Source organism: Triturus cristatus, chromosome 1_1 (assembly GCF_964204655.1).
Source record: "Triturus cristatus chromosome 1_1, aTriCri1.1, whole genome shotgun sequence".
In the NCBI taxonomy this organism is placed as follows: domain Eukaryota; kingdom Metazoa; phylum Chordata; class Amphibia; order Caudata; family Salamandridae; genus Triturus; species Triturus cristatus.
The window spans coordinates 162,162,524-162,183,096 of record NC_140579.1 but is presented as its reverse complement, the minus strand read 5'-3'; the positions used below and the strand labels follow the sequence as shown (position 1 = coordinate 162,183,096).

At 49.0% G+C, this 20,573-nt stretch overlaps 1 protein-coding gene across 7 annotated transcripts in view; it reads left to right on the top strand.

Annotated features, from left to right (window-relative positions):
- The window catches only part of TLK2 (tousled like kinase 2), a 2,417,851-nt gene that overhangs the window by 1,472,737 nt on the left and 924,541 nt on the right, over window positions 1-20,573 (top strand). For all 7 annotated transcript variants that reach the window (XR_014968435.1, XM_085624076.1, XM_085624079.1 and 4 more), the window contains one exon: window positions 14,822-14,888. Coding sequence is in view for 6 of the 7 variants with exons in the window: in XM_085624076.1 (XP_085480202.1) it covers window positions 14,822-14,888 (67 nt within the window). In the remaining variant the exon portion in view is untranslated. The remainder of the gene's footprint in view (window positions 1-14,821; window positions 14,889-20,573) is intronic.

The following is a 20,573-nucleotide window of genomic DNA, read 5'->3' as shown; positions in this document are numbered from 1 at the left end:
TTCAATGGGTGCGTAAAAAGTACAAAGTTACTGCAAAAAGGATCTTCCGGATGGACTATGACCTTAAGATTGGAAACACAGACACTAGAGATGTTACTCTACTCTTGGGCACCGGAGTGCCAGCTTTACCTCACCCACAGGAAGCGGGTGCATAGGTGTCGAAGTGCGTCGGGTTTCTTCTATCGGGTCAATGGAGCCTGTGGACAAAGATGCTGCGGTCGGTCCGGGAGAGATGCGGTGGATCCAAGAGTGGATCGGAGTTGTAGAAGACCTGTAAGCAGAGGGGACAGTGTTCACAGTCACTAGCCAGTGACCAGCGTGGCACCAGGTGGGTACCAGGCGATGTCTGGTGCAAACCGGAAGAAAGGTGTAGCTTGTCTCTGCAGCCACGTGGTCCCTGGAGGTCGACGACGTCCAGGAGTCGGTTCACGAGCTGTCCCACGCAGGCTCTCGCTGTCGGCGGTGTCGGCGACTTGATCGAAGCAAACAAGCCTTGGCAAAAGCAATTGTTGTGGAGAACAAGATAAGCTGATGGTTCTGACCAGCAAGGTCAGAGGGATTGCTCCTTTGGAGGGGAGCAAGGGCCAGTCTGGAGCAACCAGACCAGCGGTGTATTTCTTGAAGTTCGTCGCCAAGATGGCTACTAGCCAGCGGGCCAGCAACCGGTTAGGTGCGTCGAGTGGCAAAATGCAGAAGGGCCCCACGCAGATCGTGGAGATGCTGGAGGGCTCACCTTTGGTGCAGATGCTGCTCGAGGGTTGGGCTTCTCAGATCCCAAAGCACAACTTGGAGGGAGCCTCGGTTGTTGCGCTTGCAGCTTGTCGTCGTCGTTCCAAGATGGCTGGCTCCACGTGTCTCGGTGCCTCCACGGGTCTCCTCTTTTCAGGGACTGTGGATCGGGCGGTGAGCGGTCTGGAGGTCCAGGTCTTGTCAGTCTCTGGGCTCGGGCTCCGGCGGGAGGCGGCGGCAAAGCAGTCGTTGATTCGCTGGATGGTGCTTGCGTTAGCAAGGTGGTCACTCCCTGACCACAGGGGAGATTTCCTTCAGTCTTCTGTGCAGCAGAATGTCGAAGTTCCCGTCTTCTTCTTAGTTTCAAGTTGATTCCAGGATGTCTGAAGTCTTAGGACACAGCTCCATCTTTAAGCGGATTCTAGGGGCCGGACTACCTGCTAGGTCCCTCCCTAAGGGTGGGACCAGGAAGGGGGGTGGTTACACCCCCAATCCTTTGTCCAGCTCGCCCCAGGCCCGGGACTGGTGTGCCCCAGGACCGGTTTGAACTGGCATATGCACCGAGGCTCCTTGTGAGCCACAGGCATGTCTGGTTTCTTTCAAGCCCTACCTGACCAATACACAAAATCCTGTCTGGGGTGGTGCACGCACCTCCCCTGGCAGGAAACCCTTTGTCCACACCTCCCAAGCTGGAAGGACTCCCAGCAGCAGGAGGGCAGACTTGTGTCTGTGGTGGCAGCATCCATTTTGTGGAGCTGAGGCTATGTCTGATTTTACCCGGGTTTCAGGTACTGTACATGTCGTGTCCCTCTAGAAGGGTGGAATGCTAACCCCGTCGCCAGAATTGGCGAGGGGTTAGTATTCCAATTCGTATGACACCTTACTCGACCTGTTTTAATAAAGCCAAACCAAAGATAGCATTTAACCGCGAGGTTCATAATGCACTTAAGAGTATATGGTATGACGATATCTGGAAACGGTAGAAGGAAGTTGTTCCGACCACTGCAGACAGGCTCAGCTCATGCCAGAGCACCATCTCACATGGAACCAAGCACTCTGCCTTCAGGATTGTTAAGGCCTGCCATAGGAGTGACTTATAGGTTACCAGGTGTCCCATTTAAGGTTAGGTATACTACACCTAAGTAAGAGGTGGTTACACCAACTTACCCCAGCTGAGTGATCAGCCAGTTGTGTCAAATTTGTTAGGCCAAGCCTGGGGTGGCATAATACATGCTTCAGCCCCTGGCAGGCCCTGGGTACCTAGTGTACACTGGTACAGGGGCTGACAGGGTGATCCACTTCCAATTGGTTATGCACCTAGGGTGCATAGTGTTAATTTAGTAGAGAGAACAGCAGGCTGGGGGTCTGATTGGCAGGCCCACAGCCTCAATATGTCAAAAAACCAGTGAAGCAAAAAGCAAAAATGTGGGGTGACCATAGGATAGCAGACCCTACTCTCCTACACCAAGTATTCCCCTACTTGAACGATTGGCATTTGAAGGCACCAACATCATATAAACGGGCCGAACAACTGGTGCATGTCTCCAGCTATTAAACAGACTAGGCCTGACAGTGAACATCAAAAAGTCTTCTTTTCTTCCCAGTCAAATAGCTCCATTTCTGGGAGTCAGGCTGGACACGATCCAATGCGAGGCCTTCCTATTGGATGAGTGACATGCCCGTCTACAGCAGCTTGATATGACTATCTCAAGAAGAAAGTCCATTTCAGTGAGAAGGCACATGTCGCTCCCGGGGATGTGTTTATCGGCAATCAACTTAGTACCTTTAGCCGGGCTCAAAATGAGACCCCGGCTAGAAAAACTTCAGACACAGTGGCTACAAACTTCGCTATTCTTAGAAGACACCATTCTTATAACCCTGACAATGAAAGCGGCAGTGCGATTGTGGTATTGCAGTCCACATCTTTCTAAGGGTCCCACTTTCTTACAAGAAATATCAGACTACATACTGACAACGGATGCCTCCATGGAAGACTGGGGAGGTCATTTACAGGATCTCCAAATCCAGAACAAATGGTCCACTTCTAAAAGCAATGTCATATCAACAGCCTGGAGCTGAAGGCTATATTCCTCTCCTTACAGGCCTTTCTACCAAAAAAAGCATGCGCCTCCGTAGTGGTCCGTACGGACAATATGACCAGTATGTTCTACATAAACAAACGGAGGAACCAAATCTCTCACGATTTCTCTGGGAGTGCAAAAACTATGGAGGTGGGCAACACAGCATGGGTTTTCTCTCAACGTCGAGCATGTTCCAGGCCTTCACAACATGCTAGCAGAGACACTCAGCAGAGCTACAGACAATTGTCATGAATGGGAACTCAGCCAATTCCAGCTGGACTGAGTTTTTGCACTATGGGGAAAGCAAGCGCTGGACCTGTTTGCAACAGACATCAGCACCAAATGCGGTCCTGTGCCAGCAGGTTCTTCGTCCCGGGGTCTCAGGGCAACGCCCTTTTGATGCCGTGGTCAGGGATATATTGCTACGCCTTTCCCCCATCCCATTGATTCCCAGAGTGCTGACCAAAATGAAGCTGGACAGATGCTGACTAATTCTCATTGCACCCAGGTGGCCCAGGCAACATTGGTTCCCAGGACTGCTTCATCTTTCAGAAACCAGACCCATATGTCTGCTGATGTCCCCATCATTTCTGACCAGGGACAATGGACAGGTGTGCCATCCGAATCCAGAGTCTTTACACTTGCATGCCTGGCTCCTAAGTTCCTGGAATTTAGTAGCATGAATATTCTGCAGGAATGTAGAGACATCCTCTCGAAACCTAGAGCGGAACGCACCAATAGAATGAACACGATGAAATGGAAAAGGTTCTGTTTTTGGTGCCAACAAAATGGCCTGCATCCATTTGAAGTATCCCTATCCGATTTTACCATATTTCCTTTCTTTGACAAAATATGTTTAGCTTTTGCCTCAGTTAAAGTGCACCTGGCTTCCATCTCTCACTATAGAAGAGCTTCCAGCGCCACTTCTCTTTGTGCCTCAAGCCTGATCAAACAATTTATGGAGGGGCTGTTCTGTACTTTTCCTCCAGTGTGAGCCCTTCTGCCAGAATGGAACCTCAACATGGTCATTGCACAACTCATGAGAATACCATTCGAACCCTTTCATAAAGCTGAATTGAAATTCCTAACATGGAAAGTCACTCTTCTGCTGGCCCTTACCTCAGCCAGAAGGGAAAGCGAAATCCAAGCTTTCACCATTAGGAAATCCTTTTTTAATATTTAAAGAAGACGCTGTGATTCTAAGGACTAATCCTACATTCATTCCTAAAGTACCGTCACAATTCCACCTCAATGAGCTGGTCATACTCTGGTCCTTCTTTCCATAACCATCAATGCCTGCAGAGCAAACACTACATACGCTGGATGTGAAACGTTGCCTTAAGTTCTGCCTTCAGAGAATGAATGACATTTGGAAAACTGATCAATTGTTAGTTGCCTATTGCCAAGGCTGACAAGGGACTGCAATAACTAAAGCCACTATCGCATGATGGATATTGTCTGCGATACAGTTCTGTCATATCAAAGCAAACAAACCTTTGGAAAAGACAGCAAAACCTCTCTCCACCAGAGCAGTTGCCACATCAGCTGCCCTCTTTGCGGGAGTGACTTTGGAAAAGATCTGTTGTGCTGCAACCTGGAGGACCACTCACACCTTCAAGCAGCACAACTGCTTGGAGTCCGCACAGGATGCAGATGCAGCAGTTGGCCAGGCGGTACTTTGCCATCTCTTCCATTCAAGTAAGCCTCATTCTAATATTTAGAAAGAAACTTGTGTTTTCATGGGGATTTCATATGCTTACATGTTCTTAATGATGTGAATCAGTACTAGGTAAAGTGTATTACAAGTTATGCTTTTTCCCCCCTTGCTATTGTTTTATATATGAAAATGTGCGTATATAAGCAATAACTTTTTTTCCGACCCCTTTTAGCCAAAAAAAGATAAATTTAAAAAACAGTTTGCATTGGTATTACCTCAAACTAAACAGTTTGCATCGGTATAGCCTTTAAATGGTTTCTGGTATTACCTCAAACTTTTGGAGTTCACTATGTTAAAAAATAAATCAAATAAAAAGTCACCCATCATCCTCAACAGTAAAGATATTATTGGAGGTCACTGCTTGCCACTCTGATTCAAGCATGTAAATCTATGAAAGATACCTCAATACTCAAGAAGAAGAGTTACCTGTAGCTATGGTTAGCCAGTAATGGTGTCTTTCATAGATTCACATGCACCCACTCTCCTCCCCATTGAGGCTGTTTCCTTGCTATTTACCAAGATACTCACTTCTCACATGTGCTGGGAAAATCTGCGGGAAACTGCCTCTGTTGGGAAGGCTCTAGAGGGTGCTAGCAGCTGATTGGCTGCATTCAACATTTAGTCCTTTTTTAAAAAGGACCTAGATAAGCTAAGTCATGCATGGCTCAAAGCCATTGTTTAAACACTGCTTGATTATGTTACTGTGGGACTTGCATCTCGACGATGGGGAATGATTCAGGCATGTCAATCTATGAAGGATACCAATACTCTTATTACCGTAGTTACTAAGTAACTAATTTTCTTCCTCATCTTCGAATATGCCCTTAGGCACTAAAATGGATCTATAGATTGGTGTAGCTATGCTCCCGCATGTCACTAAGTGGTGTCATGTGGCTCTGTTAGCTCCATACTGTCCCAGAAATGACTTCATCTTCTTATTAGAGCCACCCCTTGCCACTAACGCCATTGCCCATCTTTCCCTGTCATCTTATGGGAATGCAGAATTCCACTCCTTAAATTGTAGGTCTTCGGATGCAAATGTTGGTCTTAGGTCTGCATGAGGTGTGTCCTTGGTGCCTGGGCTTCGGACACGACTACATTTTTTGAGAAGTGCACCCTCATTCAGCTGAAGGTGATTAGGGAAAAGGAATCAGAGCTGTATGCCACTGAACACATGAAGTCGTTGCGGTTTTCATAGAGATGTCGTTCGAAGTCAGGGGCCTGGACTATGTTCCGTCATGGGCCCGTTCCAGCCACCACTTCGCTTCCTGCTTGCAGTCTTCTAACAAGTCCAAGTCCAAACACTAGCATAAAAAAGCAAAGTGGGACCCCAGTGTGTCCCCAGATTCCCTGGGTGTCATCAATCCTTCAACCGATCGAGATCATGTTGCAGATATTCAGTGCTTTCTGTTCCCTCTGGTGCGCCTTTAGACGCTATGAAACCAAAGGACCTCTTGCTGGATAACCACCAGGGAATCTTTCTACTGCACAGTCTATTTCCTTAGATCAAGTTATCAACTTTGCTACAAACTTCTACCCTGGGCCCACAATCCATACCAGATTCTTCCACACCGACGCTACTGCCAACTTTGCCAACACCAGAGGGTGATCTGGTACGGATGCCTGTGTTGGACCCCAAACCAACGTCAGTGCGAGTGTGACTGATGTTGCACTATAAAATTACTAAAGCGCATCTGAGTGCCTTGCAGCGTGACTCTAACCTGGTGCCTCCACTGCATCACAGCTATCATCAGAGGCTCCATTATCTTTTTGATCATGACTTTGAACCTATGTTAATTTAGGCTGCACCTTAGCATAATTATGATGATGCAGGGGGTGGCTTGCTCCCATTTTTGTTACATTGATGGTGTCTTATACCTAGATTTACAAAATACCTGTGGACTTGACACCCCCTCTGGGACTGAGCTTGACTCACCACATCGGCCACCAGTTGAGGAGCATGCCCCATATGCAGTGGTTGTTGCAGCTGCCCCCGCCAATGAGACTAAAACAAATGTTTTAGCAGAAATTCTGCAGCCTGGGCCAGCAACTTATGAGCCTTTTTAATGATCTCCTCACATGCTGTGACTGCTTCCTGGTCAAAACCTTGCATCCTTAACATGTGTGAACAGGCAGGTGGCCAGGCATCATAGACCGGCATGTGGTTACCCAGATTTTCTCACCAAGCAAAGTACTCCATAAAGCCTTATTGTACAGGCCTTGACCAATAAAGTGGATTTGAATTCATTTTTCACTGCCCCTACGGATAAGGAATGTGAACGTATCAATATCTCTGTCATACATGTTTTCTTCAGTCAGTTTGGCATTAGTGTGTGTGTAAAAGCCATTTGCATTCTGGGCTGCTACACCGATGCACTTTGAAACATGGTCAGTAAGATCTTGCTGGCAGTCCTAGAATATCTTGGGGCCTCTTTATCCCAGACAATACATGATGAGCAGTATGTTATTGAAGAGGTGTTAGTACCACAGATTGCCTTGTCAGAGTGCTTGGTACTACTGTGATCCTTCGACATGCCTGGATGAGGTCTACTGGTTCTTCATGCGATGTGCAGGCTCCATTGATGGGCATGCCAATTGAATGGGTCTCAGCTGCAGCACTTTCCATGGAGCTCTTGGTCTCTGCCATATGTTTTCCACACTAAGTGTGGAAATTTAGGGACTCCTCCCGAAATCTGGCGTACAGACGGAACCAGCCTTCCCAAATAGTGATATAGCTGATAGAGACTTCTAAGTCACATATTCCTTACTTTAGAATTATCCTCAAGCATCAAGCTGGATCCAGACTTTTTTTGTGAGCTGTACGCCTGTATGTGGTGTCATTCGGCTCCGCGTGGCGTAATCTGCGCCAGAAATGACGTGCTCAGTGCCTATATAGACGTCACTCTAGCGCACTGACTTCCGTTCTTTTCTTTCAGCGCCAATCAGCACTGATCCAGAGAGCGCTCCCCCCAGTCACTTTTTGACTGCCTTTTATTGACTTTTTTCCTAAGTTATTTTTTACTTGTCTCCTGGTGTGGCAAGGATGTAGAAGGCTGGATTCCATCCCTGCGGCGCCCGTTACCGGAAGATGTCAGTGACGGACCCGCATCTCGTCTCTCTGGTGCCTTGAACGCAACCGTGATGCCAAGACCTGCATAGATTGTTGTGCCATGCACCTCAAGGCCTTGAGGGAGCGATCCCTCAAGCTTCTTGCCGCTCGAAGTGCGACGCCTCAACTGTCTCGATACCAATAAAAGAGGAAGGTCCCTGCATAGGTCGCGGAGCCATAGATCTTCATTGCAGTTGAAGTCGTCCCACTCCGATAAGTCACACAAAAATAAGAGCAAGAAGTAGAAGAGGTCTTTGCCTTCACACTGTCTGTCGAAAATTCGGGAGGTGTTCCTACTGGTTCACAGCCAACGGGTCCTCCCTTGGTGCCGTTCAGACCCCATGGATCCACAGGTGGATCCTGACCGTTGCCGGTCGTGCCACCTTGACCCTCCCTGACGCCAGTCCCACTTTTGCGCTTCCGATGCCATCCCCTTTCTTTTCCCGGTCTCCAAGACATACCTGGAGGAGCATCGTCCAGTGCTGACTGGAGACATTCCTTTGAGGCCGAAGCTCTATTCCCATGGCTAGGACTTGGGAAATGTTGGGAGTGGCCACTGGACATCGGTGAATACCAGACCCTAGACTCAAATATGGACTGGTGTAAGGAATTGGCAGCTGCCAGTGGACTGGACACCTCACCAGATACTGGCTTGATCTCCCTCCTACTGTAGCTGCAGAGGAGGGAGCCTCATTTGCTATGGTGGTGAAGACGGAGGCCGGGATCCTGGAACTTCAGTTGTCCTTCGTGGCCATCAAGACTAATGTTATGACAGAGGAGCTTCAACTGAGAGACACCCCTTCAACCACTTCTCCCATTTAGTGAAGCCCTTACAGCGTCCTGCTTGGGACCTGGTTTAAGCTCTGCACAGGAGCTCCTGTGGACAGATCACACTACCCTGTAGGACTTGGTGTTCCAAGCTTCCACTGGATACGGAATCCAAAAGGCTGGACTCCTTGGGTAAGAAAATGTATTCTCTCACCAGCCTGGCATTGTGGTTCTGTGAACACCACATACCTTTTGGGCCGTTACTCCCATTCCCTCTTTGATTCGGTTGCACTGGTGCGGCCGTAGAAGGCCCGTCCATACTCTCTCAAACTATAGCTGATGGGAGAGACACAGGAAAGTTCACAATCAGATGTAGGCTGGTCACGCTTGACTTACTAGGCAGAGCAGTTTCTTCATCAGTGGCCTTACAGAACCATGCCTGGCTGAGGACAGCTGGCTTTTCTTGGAATGTCTAAGCTTTGCTTATGGACATGCCCTTCGATGACTCTCGTGGAGACCAAGCGGACTCTGTGCTGGAGCACTTCAAGGACTGCAGAGCTACAGCCAGGTTATTTGGCCTTTCCATTGTCCCCAGTCACCCCAGTCTACCTTTTGCTCCTTTCGGGGCCACAGAAGGAGCTTCCAGCCACTTATCTACCTGCCCAGCCACCCTGGCCTGCAAGCTTTCTAGCTCCTGCGTTCCCAAGGACGTGACACCCACAGACCACATGGGTCACACTGCCAGATATCTGGCCAGTCCACATGCCCCCGCAGCAGCCGCTGCCTCCAAGCCTCTTTAGTTTGCCATCCGACCATCATAGGCACCCAGTGAGCGGCAGGATGCACCATCACTTGCACAACTAGAGGTCAATAACATCAGACCGCTGGGTTCTTCTGATTGTGCAGAGGGGCTACTTCCTCTCCTTCGTGACTACACCGCCACCCACTTTCAACGGGCTGACGGAGGACCGTCTCTCTTTACTCCACCAGGAAGTGGCAGCACTCTTTGCAAATGGGAGCCATAGGGAGGGTGCCAGCATCAGAAGAGTAGGTTGTGGTTGCTATTCCCGCTACTTTCTGGTGCCCAAGAAGGACGGAGGCCTTCAACCTATCCCAGACTGGCACCATCTCTAATTATTCCTGAAAATGAGAAATTCAGAATAGTCACGTTTGCACAAGTTCTTTCTGCCTGGGACCCGGGAGTCTCGATAGTGGCTTTGGACTTGTAGCACTCTTATTTCCACATCCCCGTCCTGCCTGACCAGAAACGGTACCTGCAGTTCATGGTAGATCACAACAGTTTTAGTTTGTAGTGCTACCCTTTGGCCTTACCGGCACCCCTTCGGTGTTAACCAAGGTGATGGCGTTGGTTGCAGCTGATCTTCGGAGATCAGGGTGGCAGTCTGCCTCTATCTCGATGACTGGCTGTTGGATGCTGGCTCACCACAGGTGGTTGTCTCCCTCCTCATGCTACGACAGACAACCTGCACTTGCTGGAGTTCACGGTCAACATGGTGAAGGCACACTTGACTCCTTATCAGACGCTCCTTTTCATCGGAGTCGTTCTGAACCCTGCAGTTTTATGCTTATCCTCCAGAATGGTGAGTTCAGGATATTCAGACTGATACCGATGTTTCAGCCTCTATCCTGGATTTCGGGGAGATCGACTGAGTCTGCTGGCCTCATGGCCTCCTGTATCCTGCTTGTGGCTCATGCCGGCTAGCATATGCGGGCTCTGCAGTGTGACACGAAGTGCCAGTGGGCACAGCATCAAGGGAATCTCTCCAACATAGTCCAGATATCGGAGTGTAGTGGTTTATGAACAGTAATTGGGTCAGCGAAAGACATCTCTCCCTTCCCCAACCAGATCTGACAGTAGTGACAGATGTGTAATTCCTGGAATGCAACGGCCATCTGGGGGAAGTGGAGATTAGAGAACTGTGGTCTCAGGCGGAATGCAGACTCCACATCAACCTTCTGGAGCTCCGAGCGATACAATTGGCATTGAAAGCCTTTATACCTTCCATCAAGTGAGGGCTAGTGCAGGTGTTCACGGACCACACCACTGCCATGTGGTCCTGCAACAAACAGGGCAGGGTGGGGTCCTGGACCCTTTGTCAAGAGGCCCTGCATCTCTGAACATGGCTGGAACATCAGGGCATTTCCCTTATGATTCAGCACATGGTGTGGGCTCTGAACACCAGAGCATACAAACTCAACTTAAGACGCTTAGTGGATCATGATCGGCAATTCCATCCAGAGTTGGTGCAGGTCTTTCAGCTGTGTGGAGATCCTTGAATGATCTATTGCCCGCCACAGAGAACATGCAATGTATGCAGTTCTGCACAATGGGGTTTCCAAGACGGCTCTCGCTCGGAGATGCTTTTCGTCTCAAGTGGAGCTCAGGCCTCCTATACGCCTTTCTAGCTATACCACTCCTGCCCAGAGTTCTCCAAAAGATCAAAAACGGCCAGGCCCAAGTCACATTTGTGGCTCTGGACTGGGCATGGAGAGTTTGGTACCTTGAGCTTTTGGGCATGGTCATCGATCCTCTGACTAGGCTGCCCCTTCTGGAGGATCTTCGGTTGCAGCAGCAGGAGAAGGTCCTCCACCTGCACCTTTCAACTCTTCGCCGCCTTGCATGGAGATTAAGTGACAGCAGCTGGCAGCTTTCGACCTTCCTCCCAAAGTCTCTAAAGTTATCTTGGCAGCCAGGCGTCCCTCCACCAATACTGTGCTCGCCTGTTGTTAGGGAAAATCTGTGGCATGGTGTACAAAAAGACATATTGATCCGCTTTCTGCCTCCTTTTCTTAAGTGCTCCTTTTCATCCTTTATCTTGCCCAGGAGGGCTCTGCTCTGGGAACTCTAAAGGGATATCTCTCTGCTATCTCTGCATTTTTACGGTTACCTGACCAGCCATCCCTTTTCAAATCCATTATTATAAATAGGTTCTTGAACGGTTTATATTTGTTTCCTCCTTCCATTTTCAATATGCCCCAGTGAGACCTCAGTCTGGTCTTGTTTTTCTTATGTGAGCTCCTGTTGAGCCTTTGCATAATTGCCAATAAGGCTTCTTAAAATCAAAACAGCCTTTCTAGTGACATCTACCCAGAGATTCATTGAGCTTCAGGCTTTATCATCCAATCCCCCCTACTTCAGTGTTTTCCCAGACAAACTGGTGCTTCATACGAGAGCTTTCTTTCTTCCAAAACTGGTGACTTCCTTTCACGTAGGTCAATCAATTACTCTGCCTACTTTTTCGCTCAACCACATCCCTCCAAGGAAGATGAGCGACTTCACTGACTGGATCCAAAAAGAGCAAAAAATCTATTTCCAAATCTACTACTCATTGGCTAAGAAGCAACCTCCTTAGGGTTAGTAAGATGTAACATCCTGAGGGTGTGCATGCTCACCATTGCAAAAGCTGCTACCACTGTGTTAGTATACGGGGTTCCGGTCCTGGAGGTCTGCCAGGCAGCTACGTGGACCTCCCTGCACACATTTTCATAGCATTACGGCCTGGATTGTTAGGTCTGCCTATACGGACATTTTGCTTGTTTGGTCCTACAGTACCTCATCATAGGAAATTGGTTCGCACACCATCCTCCTGGAAAGATATTGCTTAGGTATATATTCTAATGTAAAGAATATGCGGCTAGAAGTTTCTATCGGATGAACAAGTTACTTACCTCCGGTAACACCTTATCTGGTAGAGTCTCTATCTAGCATCCAATTCCTTACCGACTCAGCCATCCTTCCCACTGTGCCGACAGGGCTGTCCTTCTTTTAGGGCCCTAGTTTTCCACACCAGTGGTCTGTGTTCTTCGTGGCGCCGCGCTCCTGGCTTGGAAAGTCCCAAAAATAAACTGAGCGTATGCTGGGGTGGTGCCTATATAGTCATCGCGCACGTCACATCCGGCACAGAAGACGCTGAATACCCCACGCGATGCCGAATGACACCACATACCGGTGCACAGGGGTATGCTCACTGAACCAAAATCCGGATCCAGTCTCATGACTGGTGATAATTCCAAGATAAAGGAGTCTGCGGCTAGATAGTCTCTACCAGATAAGGAATTACCGAAGGTAAGTAACTTGTACATTACGATCTAACCCTTTTTTTTATCTCGTCATGTGTGGTGCAACCATCCTTAACCAAATCCCTATCACAAAATGGAAAAGGGTGGTGTTGAGAAGAATGTGAGATCTTGCGTCACGAAGAATTTCTCATTCTGTGATAACAGGTCGCATCTAAGAGCCTGACTCTCAGAAGATTTGAAAAGAGCGCAGAAAAATTTTTGGTCAGTATATTCGATCTGATTAGGTTGCCCTGATCCCAGTGGAAGTGAAGTGGCACAGCTATGTTCTAGGTAAAAATATGACCTGTTAACGTGACCCATGATATGACTGGAGCTGTGCTGTGATAACCTTGAACCTAATCGTGAGTGCACGTAGAATAAAAGTATAAATCTGTTCCATTCTTTCCCTCCCTTAACTTCCTTGTCTTGCTGATTGTGGTCTCCCTCCTCTCCAGCAGAAACACAGTCAATGCCTGCCATCACATATTACAGATGTAATATGCAAGTGAGATAAACTAGGCATTAACATTGGCTTTTTTTTGTTAAACTAATTGTTGAATGAATGAGTGATTGGGTTATTGTTAACGGAATGTATGTGAATGAGTGTATGTGTGGATGATTGAGGGAGTATAAATTGGTGAATGTGAGAAATTGGGAAGCTTTGTCAATGGACAACTGAGTGAGGGGTATAATGTAATTGGGTGAAGGTGAGTGAAGTGTTGAATGTGGGAGGTGAATGTGAGAAGCTTGGTAAGTGAATGTTAGAAATGTTAAGATAGACGGGTGAAAGATGTGAGAGCCTTAAGGAAACTGGAATATATACACAGTCCTCAACAAAGCTACTTAATGAAAATACATCAGTGACTGAGCAGGCAAATGTGACTTGGGCAAATGAGCCAAGGGCAAGTGAATGGGTGTAGGGTTGGCCAAAATGCAGGTGACATTGGTTAAGGATGAAGGGAATCGGGTCAGTCAGTCTAGTTTGTCTTAACCGGTTGTGAACGATTTGTGCAGAAATGCATCCAGTGGTGGGATATACATTTGCCTCCACTGTACAGGTTCAAATCCTGGTAAGGTCACTCAATCTTTCATCATGCAGAGGCCGATTAAATGGATAATATAGAGTTAAGTAAAAAACATCTTTTGTTCAGTGGCAACATGAGTCAATGGAAAATTTTCCAAATACATTTGTTATATTAAAAAAAAAAAAAAAAAACTAATCTTTCTTTGAATTTGAAGTGAGAGATAATCCCCATTCCTCCTCTCCTCAACGCAGTGGGCATGTGTGCCTCTTTTGGGAAAGAGTATGATACTTGCTCATTAATTGATTGTTTATACTATATAGCACTCTCATGGCAGAGCATTGTCTCAATGCCAGTTATGCCTGTGACATAGCCATGATGAAACGAGAATATTCCCTCAGCACCCAACACAAACCCAGAACACAGAGTCACAAACAAATTCACTAAGTGAGCATCAAGAAATCAGACTCGCAAACAAATACAGTAGATACCCACAAATGGTGACAGACCGGTATGCACATGCAAACACTGACACACGTACACACCGGCAGAAAAAAGGCAGAGAAAAATGACACAAGCATATGCACACACACTATCTGAGAGCATGGCATAGGCTTTGAAATTATTTCACATTTCATTCATGGGCATTAAAAATGCCACGCATTGCCAATAGAGAACAATAACTAATGCTCCAAACATGGCTAAACAGTTGGTACCTTATCAAGATGCAATGTTAGATACGCGGAACTTGCCAGCAGTGGTCATTTTATTTGCTAACATGTGACCTGTGAAACTGGTTAACATGTGGGTGTTGGATGAGCAGCAGTTCATGATTACACAGAGCGGCTTATGGAATATGGAAACGTTACAAGAAGAATTTCTTATGATCTGGCAAGACCTCTTGTAAATACCCATCAGGAGGGTTCTTCTCATTTTGTCAACCAGAAATTCTTTGAATTATTTTATGAGATTCCTCCAGAAACCAGTATTAAAATTGTTTCTTTTGAGTTTCTTAAATACATTCAGATGTAAGGTTTCACTATTTGACCCATTTTTATTTTTTAAAACGTTCTCACTGGGGTGAACCCCACAAGCTCTCTTTAAGAGGATTGGTTACTCTCATGATGCATTTCAATGAATGAATATACACCCCACCCCTTTTTGCAGTCTGCAGCTGCCACTAGTAGATATATTGACTATATTGGCATGTAGCTTTACCACATGTCAGCCCGGTCAGGTTATCCCGGGGTACTCCTCTTCTGCAGTAAGAATAGACCATTCTGACATTTTCTTTTTGTATTGTATTTTTAAATAGGTTAACACTGGCTGAATACCATGAACAGGAGGAAATCTTTAAACTTCGGCTAGGTCATCTCAAAAAGGTAAATACAGTATACCCTAGTATTTATGTAGTGCCATTGTAATTTTTCCTTTGTTTTTGACACCCCGCACACCTCTGTCTTTCACAACTACTTGAGTTATTCTACTCTAATTTGTATTTTTTCTGCATTAGCCCGAACTCTTTCCTCGTCACTATAGGTTTTCCCCCATCCTACTTCTCTTTAACCCTCTTACTTTTGTGTGGTGCTTTTCTTACATACTAATTGATGTATACTGCAGTTCAGTACTTCATATATAGTGTTGCTGAATTTCCTGCATCCTACAGCACATTTGGCCTGGAGAACTTTCATAGTAAGTCATAACTTTGTCAACTGTGGATGCTAATAGTTTGAAAATTGTTGACTGGTAAGTGACAGATCTGGAGGCAGGTTCTGTATAATGACAAATGTCCATGCACAGATTTAACCCCATGGGATATCCCCTGATCATGAGTTATTTCCACACACTGCTCTTCACAGTTTGGGTTGCCGCTATGGTGCACTTAGGTGGTTTAGCTGTTAACTGGGCTTGTTTTATGCTTCTAGTAGCAAACCCAAATGCTTTAAATGGGACTCCAAATATGTACTCAAAATATCCATATAATCTATGTAGGCAGCTGGCAAACTTTGGTGAAATCTTGGGGGGCGCTAGGTGGCGCCGGACCAAGATGGCCGTGCTTATGTGAGGCTCTGGCTGCCCGTCCCGAAGATACTTTAATTATCCGCTGAAGGACCCCTCGCCTACAGCTGCAACACCCGCGAAAATGAGCCTAATGTGAGGTGGAAGACTCGCTGCAGGTTTGACGACGATATGCGTTTCTGCCCTAAAGATGCGGCCCGGTGAGGGGATGCCCGCTGCTGCTGGAAGCGAACGGCGGCCGCTGGTGTTACGCTAGCGCCAGTGCGGCCATGCGGTGCTGGGCCTGAGACCGCAGTGAGTACGCCGCGGCTCCTCTGAGCGGACCGTTCGTAAGCGGAGAGCAGCGCAGCTGACCGCGACCTGCGCCGGGAAGCGGGCGGCCCCCCTGGGTGCAAGTGCTGCTGCAATCCTCTGGTGAGGGGTGGCGGCCTGGCACGAGGTCCTGAAGCCGGCGGCCAGGCGGAGAAGTTGTCTGAGGGGATCCCGCTGAGTGGCTGGGCCGGAGCCTGGGCACTGCGGTATCGCTGGAAGTGCGCGGAGCGCATCACCTCTGTAGCCGGAGCGGAGCTGCGGGCGCCGGTGGACATGGGGCTGCGCCTGGACTGGCTGGCCGCGTAACGGAGGCTTGCCTCACCGCCTTAATGCGGGGCCAGTGAAAAGCGACATATTGACTGGGCCACGCTTCGGCAGCTACGATAAGACATATGCGTCAGGCGCGGGGCACTGACTGGCCTGCGCACAGGAGGGACACTGCCTGAGGAGGGACATACGGTACCGCGCAGAGGGCTGAGACGCTGCCTGGCGTGAGGAGATCCCAGCAACTCCACAAAGCAGAGGCGGGGAATAACCACAAGAGAAAAAAATCCAGGTTCATAAAAAAAGCATATTAACTGAACGGCGGCGAGTGCGGATTGTTCTGGGGCCGGAGCACTGCTGCGTCTGGAGAGGCACGTCACTGCTGTGCGGGCTGTGGGGGCGCCCCAGCGCGCAGGTACTAGCGAGACTAGCTTCATGGGGAAAGCGGAGGCGTGCCAATCCAGACTGCCTTTTGAGCAGAAAAAGTCGACTACGCGCGTCACTACTGACGATGCGGGTGAACCTGCCACGGCACTGCCGAATCCTCCTGAAGCCTCCCCTACTGAGGAACTGAAGGCCATGCTCATAGCAATGCAGCAATGTCTGAATGCCCTCTCAGGTAAAATGGACACCATGAACACTTGCCTCGATTTCTTGGTGCTGAAAGTTGACAAGCATGAAGAACAGCTTAAGGAAGCGGAGAGGAGGATCTCTGACACAGAGGACAACGCCACCAACATGGCCAAGCAAATGTCACAGATGGACAAGCTGCTGAAGGTGATAGCGGCCAAAAGCGAGGACCTTGAAGCACGTAGCCGAAGAAATAACATCCGCCTGATAGGGATTCCGGAGACCACAGCCACGGGGAGAATGGAGGACTATGTGGAACGGCTACTTGTCTCCACGCTTGGGGCGGACTCCTTCTCAGCTCATTTGATAGTGGAGCGGGCGCACAGATCGCTGGGCCCGCGGCCTCCGGCTGGAGCACCACTGAGACCCATAGTGGCAAGACTGCTTAACTATCGGGACCGTGATGTCGCCTTGCGGAGAGCACGGGACATTCCGGAGCTGCAGCATGAAGGGAATCCGTTCTCCATCTATCCGAACTTTACGCTAGCTGTTCAGGAGGCGAGACGGAAGTACGTCCAGGTGAAACAGAAACTGCGTAAGGCAAACGTCGAGTACGCCCTGCTGTACCCAGCCAAACTGCGGCTACGCCATCGAGACCGCATGCTCATTTGCACCAACCCGCAGCAGGCGGAGGAGTTCCTCAAGTCCTTACGACGATCTTCCTCGGCACACGACGGCGATGCCGGGCGCTCAGGATCCCAATACACCGTGGAGGATGACTGAGAATGGAGCATCGTAATCATAGCTGGCTAAGTCAAGACTTGCTGTGCAAAGGTTGCGCACTTTGGTGGCATTGAGGGAAGAGAAATCCTGGAACTATTCTGCGACAGAGAGGACACTTGGCGGCCTAGAGGACTGCTGCCACATATACGTAGCCATGCAGGAGTCACCAGAGACAAAGTTGTCCTGAGTCTGCAAAATCACTGACAGATGAGTACCTGGGACTGGGGCTGAACTGTTTTGGGAAATTATTGACTTGGGGAGTATCCCACATAGAGAGGCTTGTTATGACCCACTTTACATAGGCCTGACCGAAATGTCAAATAGGTTGGGCTTGAAGGGGTCTTTCGGATAAGGGGCGGGCACCCTCCACCCTGGCCCTCCTCCATCCCAGATCCATTGGGGAGGGTACAGGGAGTTCCGCTGAACGGTGGGACATGAGGGTTTAAGAGGCACACCAGCGCCCCACTACGGACGGTCCCCAATACCTTCAGATAGGTAGCTTTGAAAGAATCTGAAATTAGACTTTTTTTCTTTTTTTTCTGGCTTGATGTTATTGTTTAGTTATGTGTACATGTTATTGTTGAGGGCAGTGGGGGGAGGGTTCGGTGATGCCGGCGCATTTGGGGTGCTGATGTGGGAGGGCAAAACGGGAGGGATAGGTGTGGGAACGCCTCACAGGAGAATTGGAGTTGGTCACCGTATGTTTGAATTCCGATGCGCTTTTGGAACTTTGCAGCACTGCACGACGACAGCAGGAACTGCATTACACTACACGCCACAGTGGGAGATTGTATTGTGTGCCACGCTTGCACGAGCGGTCACCCCTGACACTGGGTTATGAGCATGGAAGGGACGCGACAGGACATGGTGAAATTCCTGTCATGGAATGTGCGGGGGCTACGAGATCCCAGGAAGAGGGGTCAAATCCTCTCTTACCTTGACCGACATGACATTAGCATAGCGGCACTACAGGAGACACACACTGACCCCAGATGTCCCCCGACATTTGGCAGCAGGTGGGCTTCCAGTAGGGTATTTTCAGCTTACTCCACGTATGCACGAGGCGCGGCCATCCTGATCAAGAGAGGGACCCCTTTTAGATGTGGAGGGATGCGAAGTGATGGGGAGGCAGATTCTGCATGATGTGGGGCACCCTCGGAGCACACTCGGTGGTCATCATTAGGTATTATGGTCCCAACACCGATAGCCCTGACATTTTGAATGTACTGTGGGGACAGATACTGGACATTGAGGCCACTCATGTGCTCTGGGCGGGTGAATTTAATGCGGTCTGCGACCCTGCAAGAGACCGGTCTGCACACTTGCCTCATCACTACACGCGCAGCCAGGGAACATTAAAGGGATTACTGGGAGACAGCGGATTAGTTGATTTGTGGAGATATAGACATTCAGAGAAACGGGAGGGAACCTTTTACTCGTCAATACACGCGTCCTGGTCGAGGCTGGATTACTGGCTTGGGTCCTGGGGAATTTGCCCTTGGGTACGTGGTGTTAACCACCTAGCCCGCACGCTGTCCGACCATGCCCCGGTGTGCCTCACTCTGGACATCCCCAACTTGAACGCCAGCCCCAGGTGCTGGAGACTTGCCCCTGAAGCGCTGCTTGATGAGGTATTCAAGACAGAGCTAGGAGAGGCTATAGCTGACTTCTTCGAGCGGAATAAGGGATCGGTCGAGCGGGTGGGGACACTGTGGGAGGCGTTTAAAGTTACCATGCGGGGGATTTGGGGTACTGAGGGACATCCGACGTCGGCTTCAACGGCTGGAGGGGGAACTCAAAGATCTGGAGGCGAGCGTCTGGCGGACCGGTTCCGGGGAAGGGCGGGCTAGTATGAGGGAGCTACTGACTTATTACACGGAAACGGTAGAAAGAGAGGCGAAGTTCAGAGGGAAATATGCCCAGGCACGACATTATGGGGAAGGCGGCAGACCTGGGAAAGCCTTAGCTCAGGATATTAGACTGCCCTGGTATACTAACTATATCCTTGAGGTGGAGGATGGGGAGGGTAATTGCCATACGGACTTCTACGCGGAGCTATACAGCTCTAAAGGGACCAACGCAGCGGACTTCCCAATCTTTTTTGGGGATATCACGCTGGGGTTTCTAGAGGACAATCAGAGTTTTTATGTGCGCCATTTTCGAATGATGAACTGAGAGAGGCGGTCCTTCAGTTGCGGTCCAGGAAGGCGCCTTGGCCGGATGGGCTACCGAGCGACTTCTATAAACTATACCTGGATCAGCTTTCCCCCGTTCTGCAGGAGGTATACGCAGAAGCACTGGAGACGCAGGCACTACCGCCCACAATGAGAGAGGCCCTTATTATGTCCATCCTGAAGCCAGGGAAACCGGCTAACAAATGTGACTTATATCGACCCTTGTCCCTTATCAACGTTGATAGTAAAATCCTCACAAAACTGTTAGCTAATCGACTGAACCTACTGATGGATAAGTTAGTCTTACCAGATCAGGCGGGCTTTATTCCCGGGAGATCCACTTCCCATAATCCCCGCACCCTATTTTCGATTATCCAACAGGTGGCCCCGCAATTGCCACTGGCGGCTATCTTTTTGGACACCACCAAGGCGTTTGACTCAGTAGAGTGGGAATTTACACGCAGTACTCCGTTGCATGGGGTTCCCGGAAGGATTTTCTGCTTGGATTAAATTGCTCTATGCTGCTCCGGTGGCCCGTGTGCAAATTAACTGCCACACGTCTAAGGCTATACCACTGTCTCGGGGTACTAGGCAAGGGTGCCCGCTGTCGCCGCTGCTATTTGCCCTGGCGATGGTGCCACTAGCTGCTAAGGTGCGCCAATATCATCAGGAGAAGGCTCTAAGATGTCTGCTGCGCCCCATCCTGATTTCGTTGTACGCGGACGATGTCACCCTATATGTCAAGGACCCGATGCACAACGTTAATCCGCTCTTGAGGGAGTTCGTGCGATTTGGGGGGCTCTCTGGAATACAGATGAATTTGTCGAAATCTCAAATCCTTTCTCTTACTCCGGCTGTCACCCCCTTTGTGGTCGACTTCCTGTTGGAGTGGTGCGACACTACCGTTCGATACTTGGGTGTGAATGTCACCCTAGATCGGGAGGA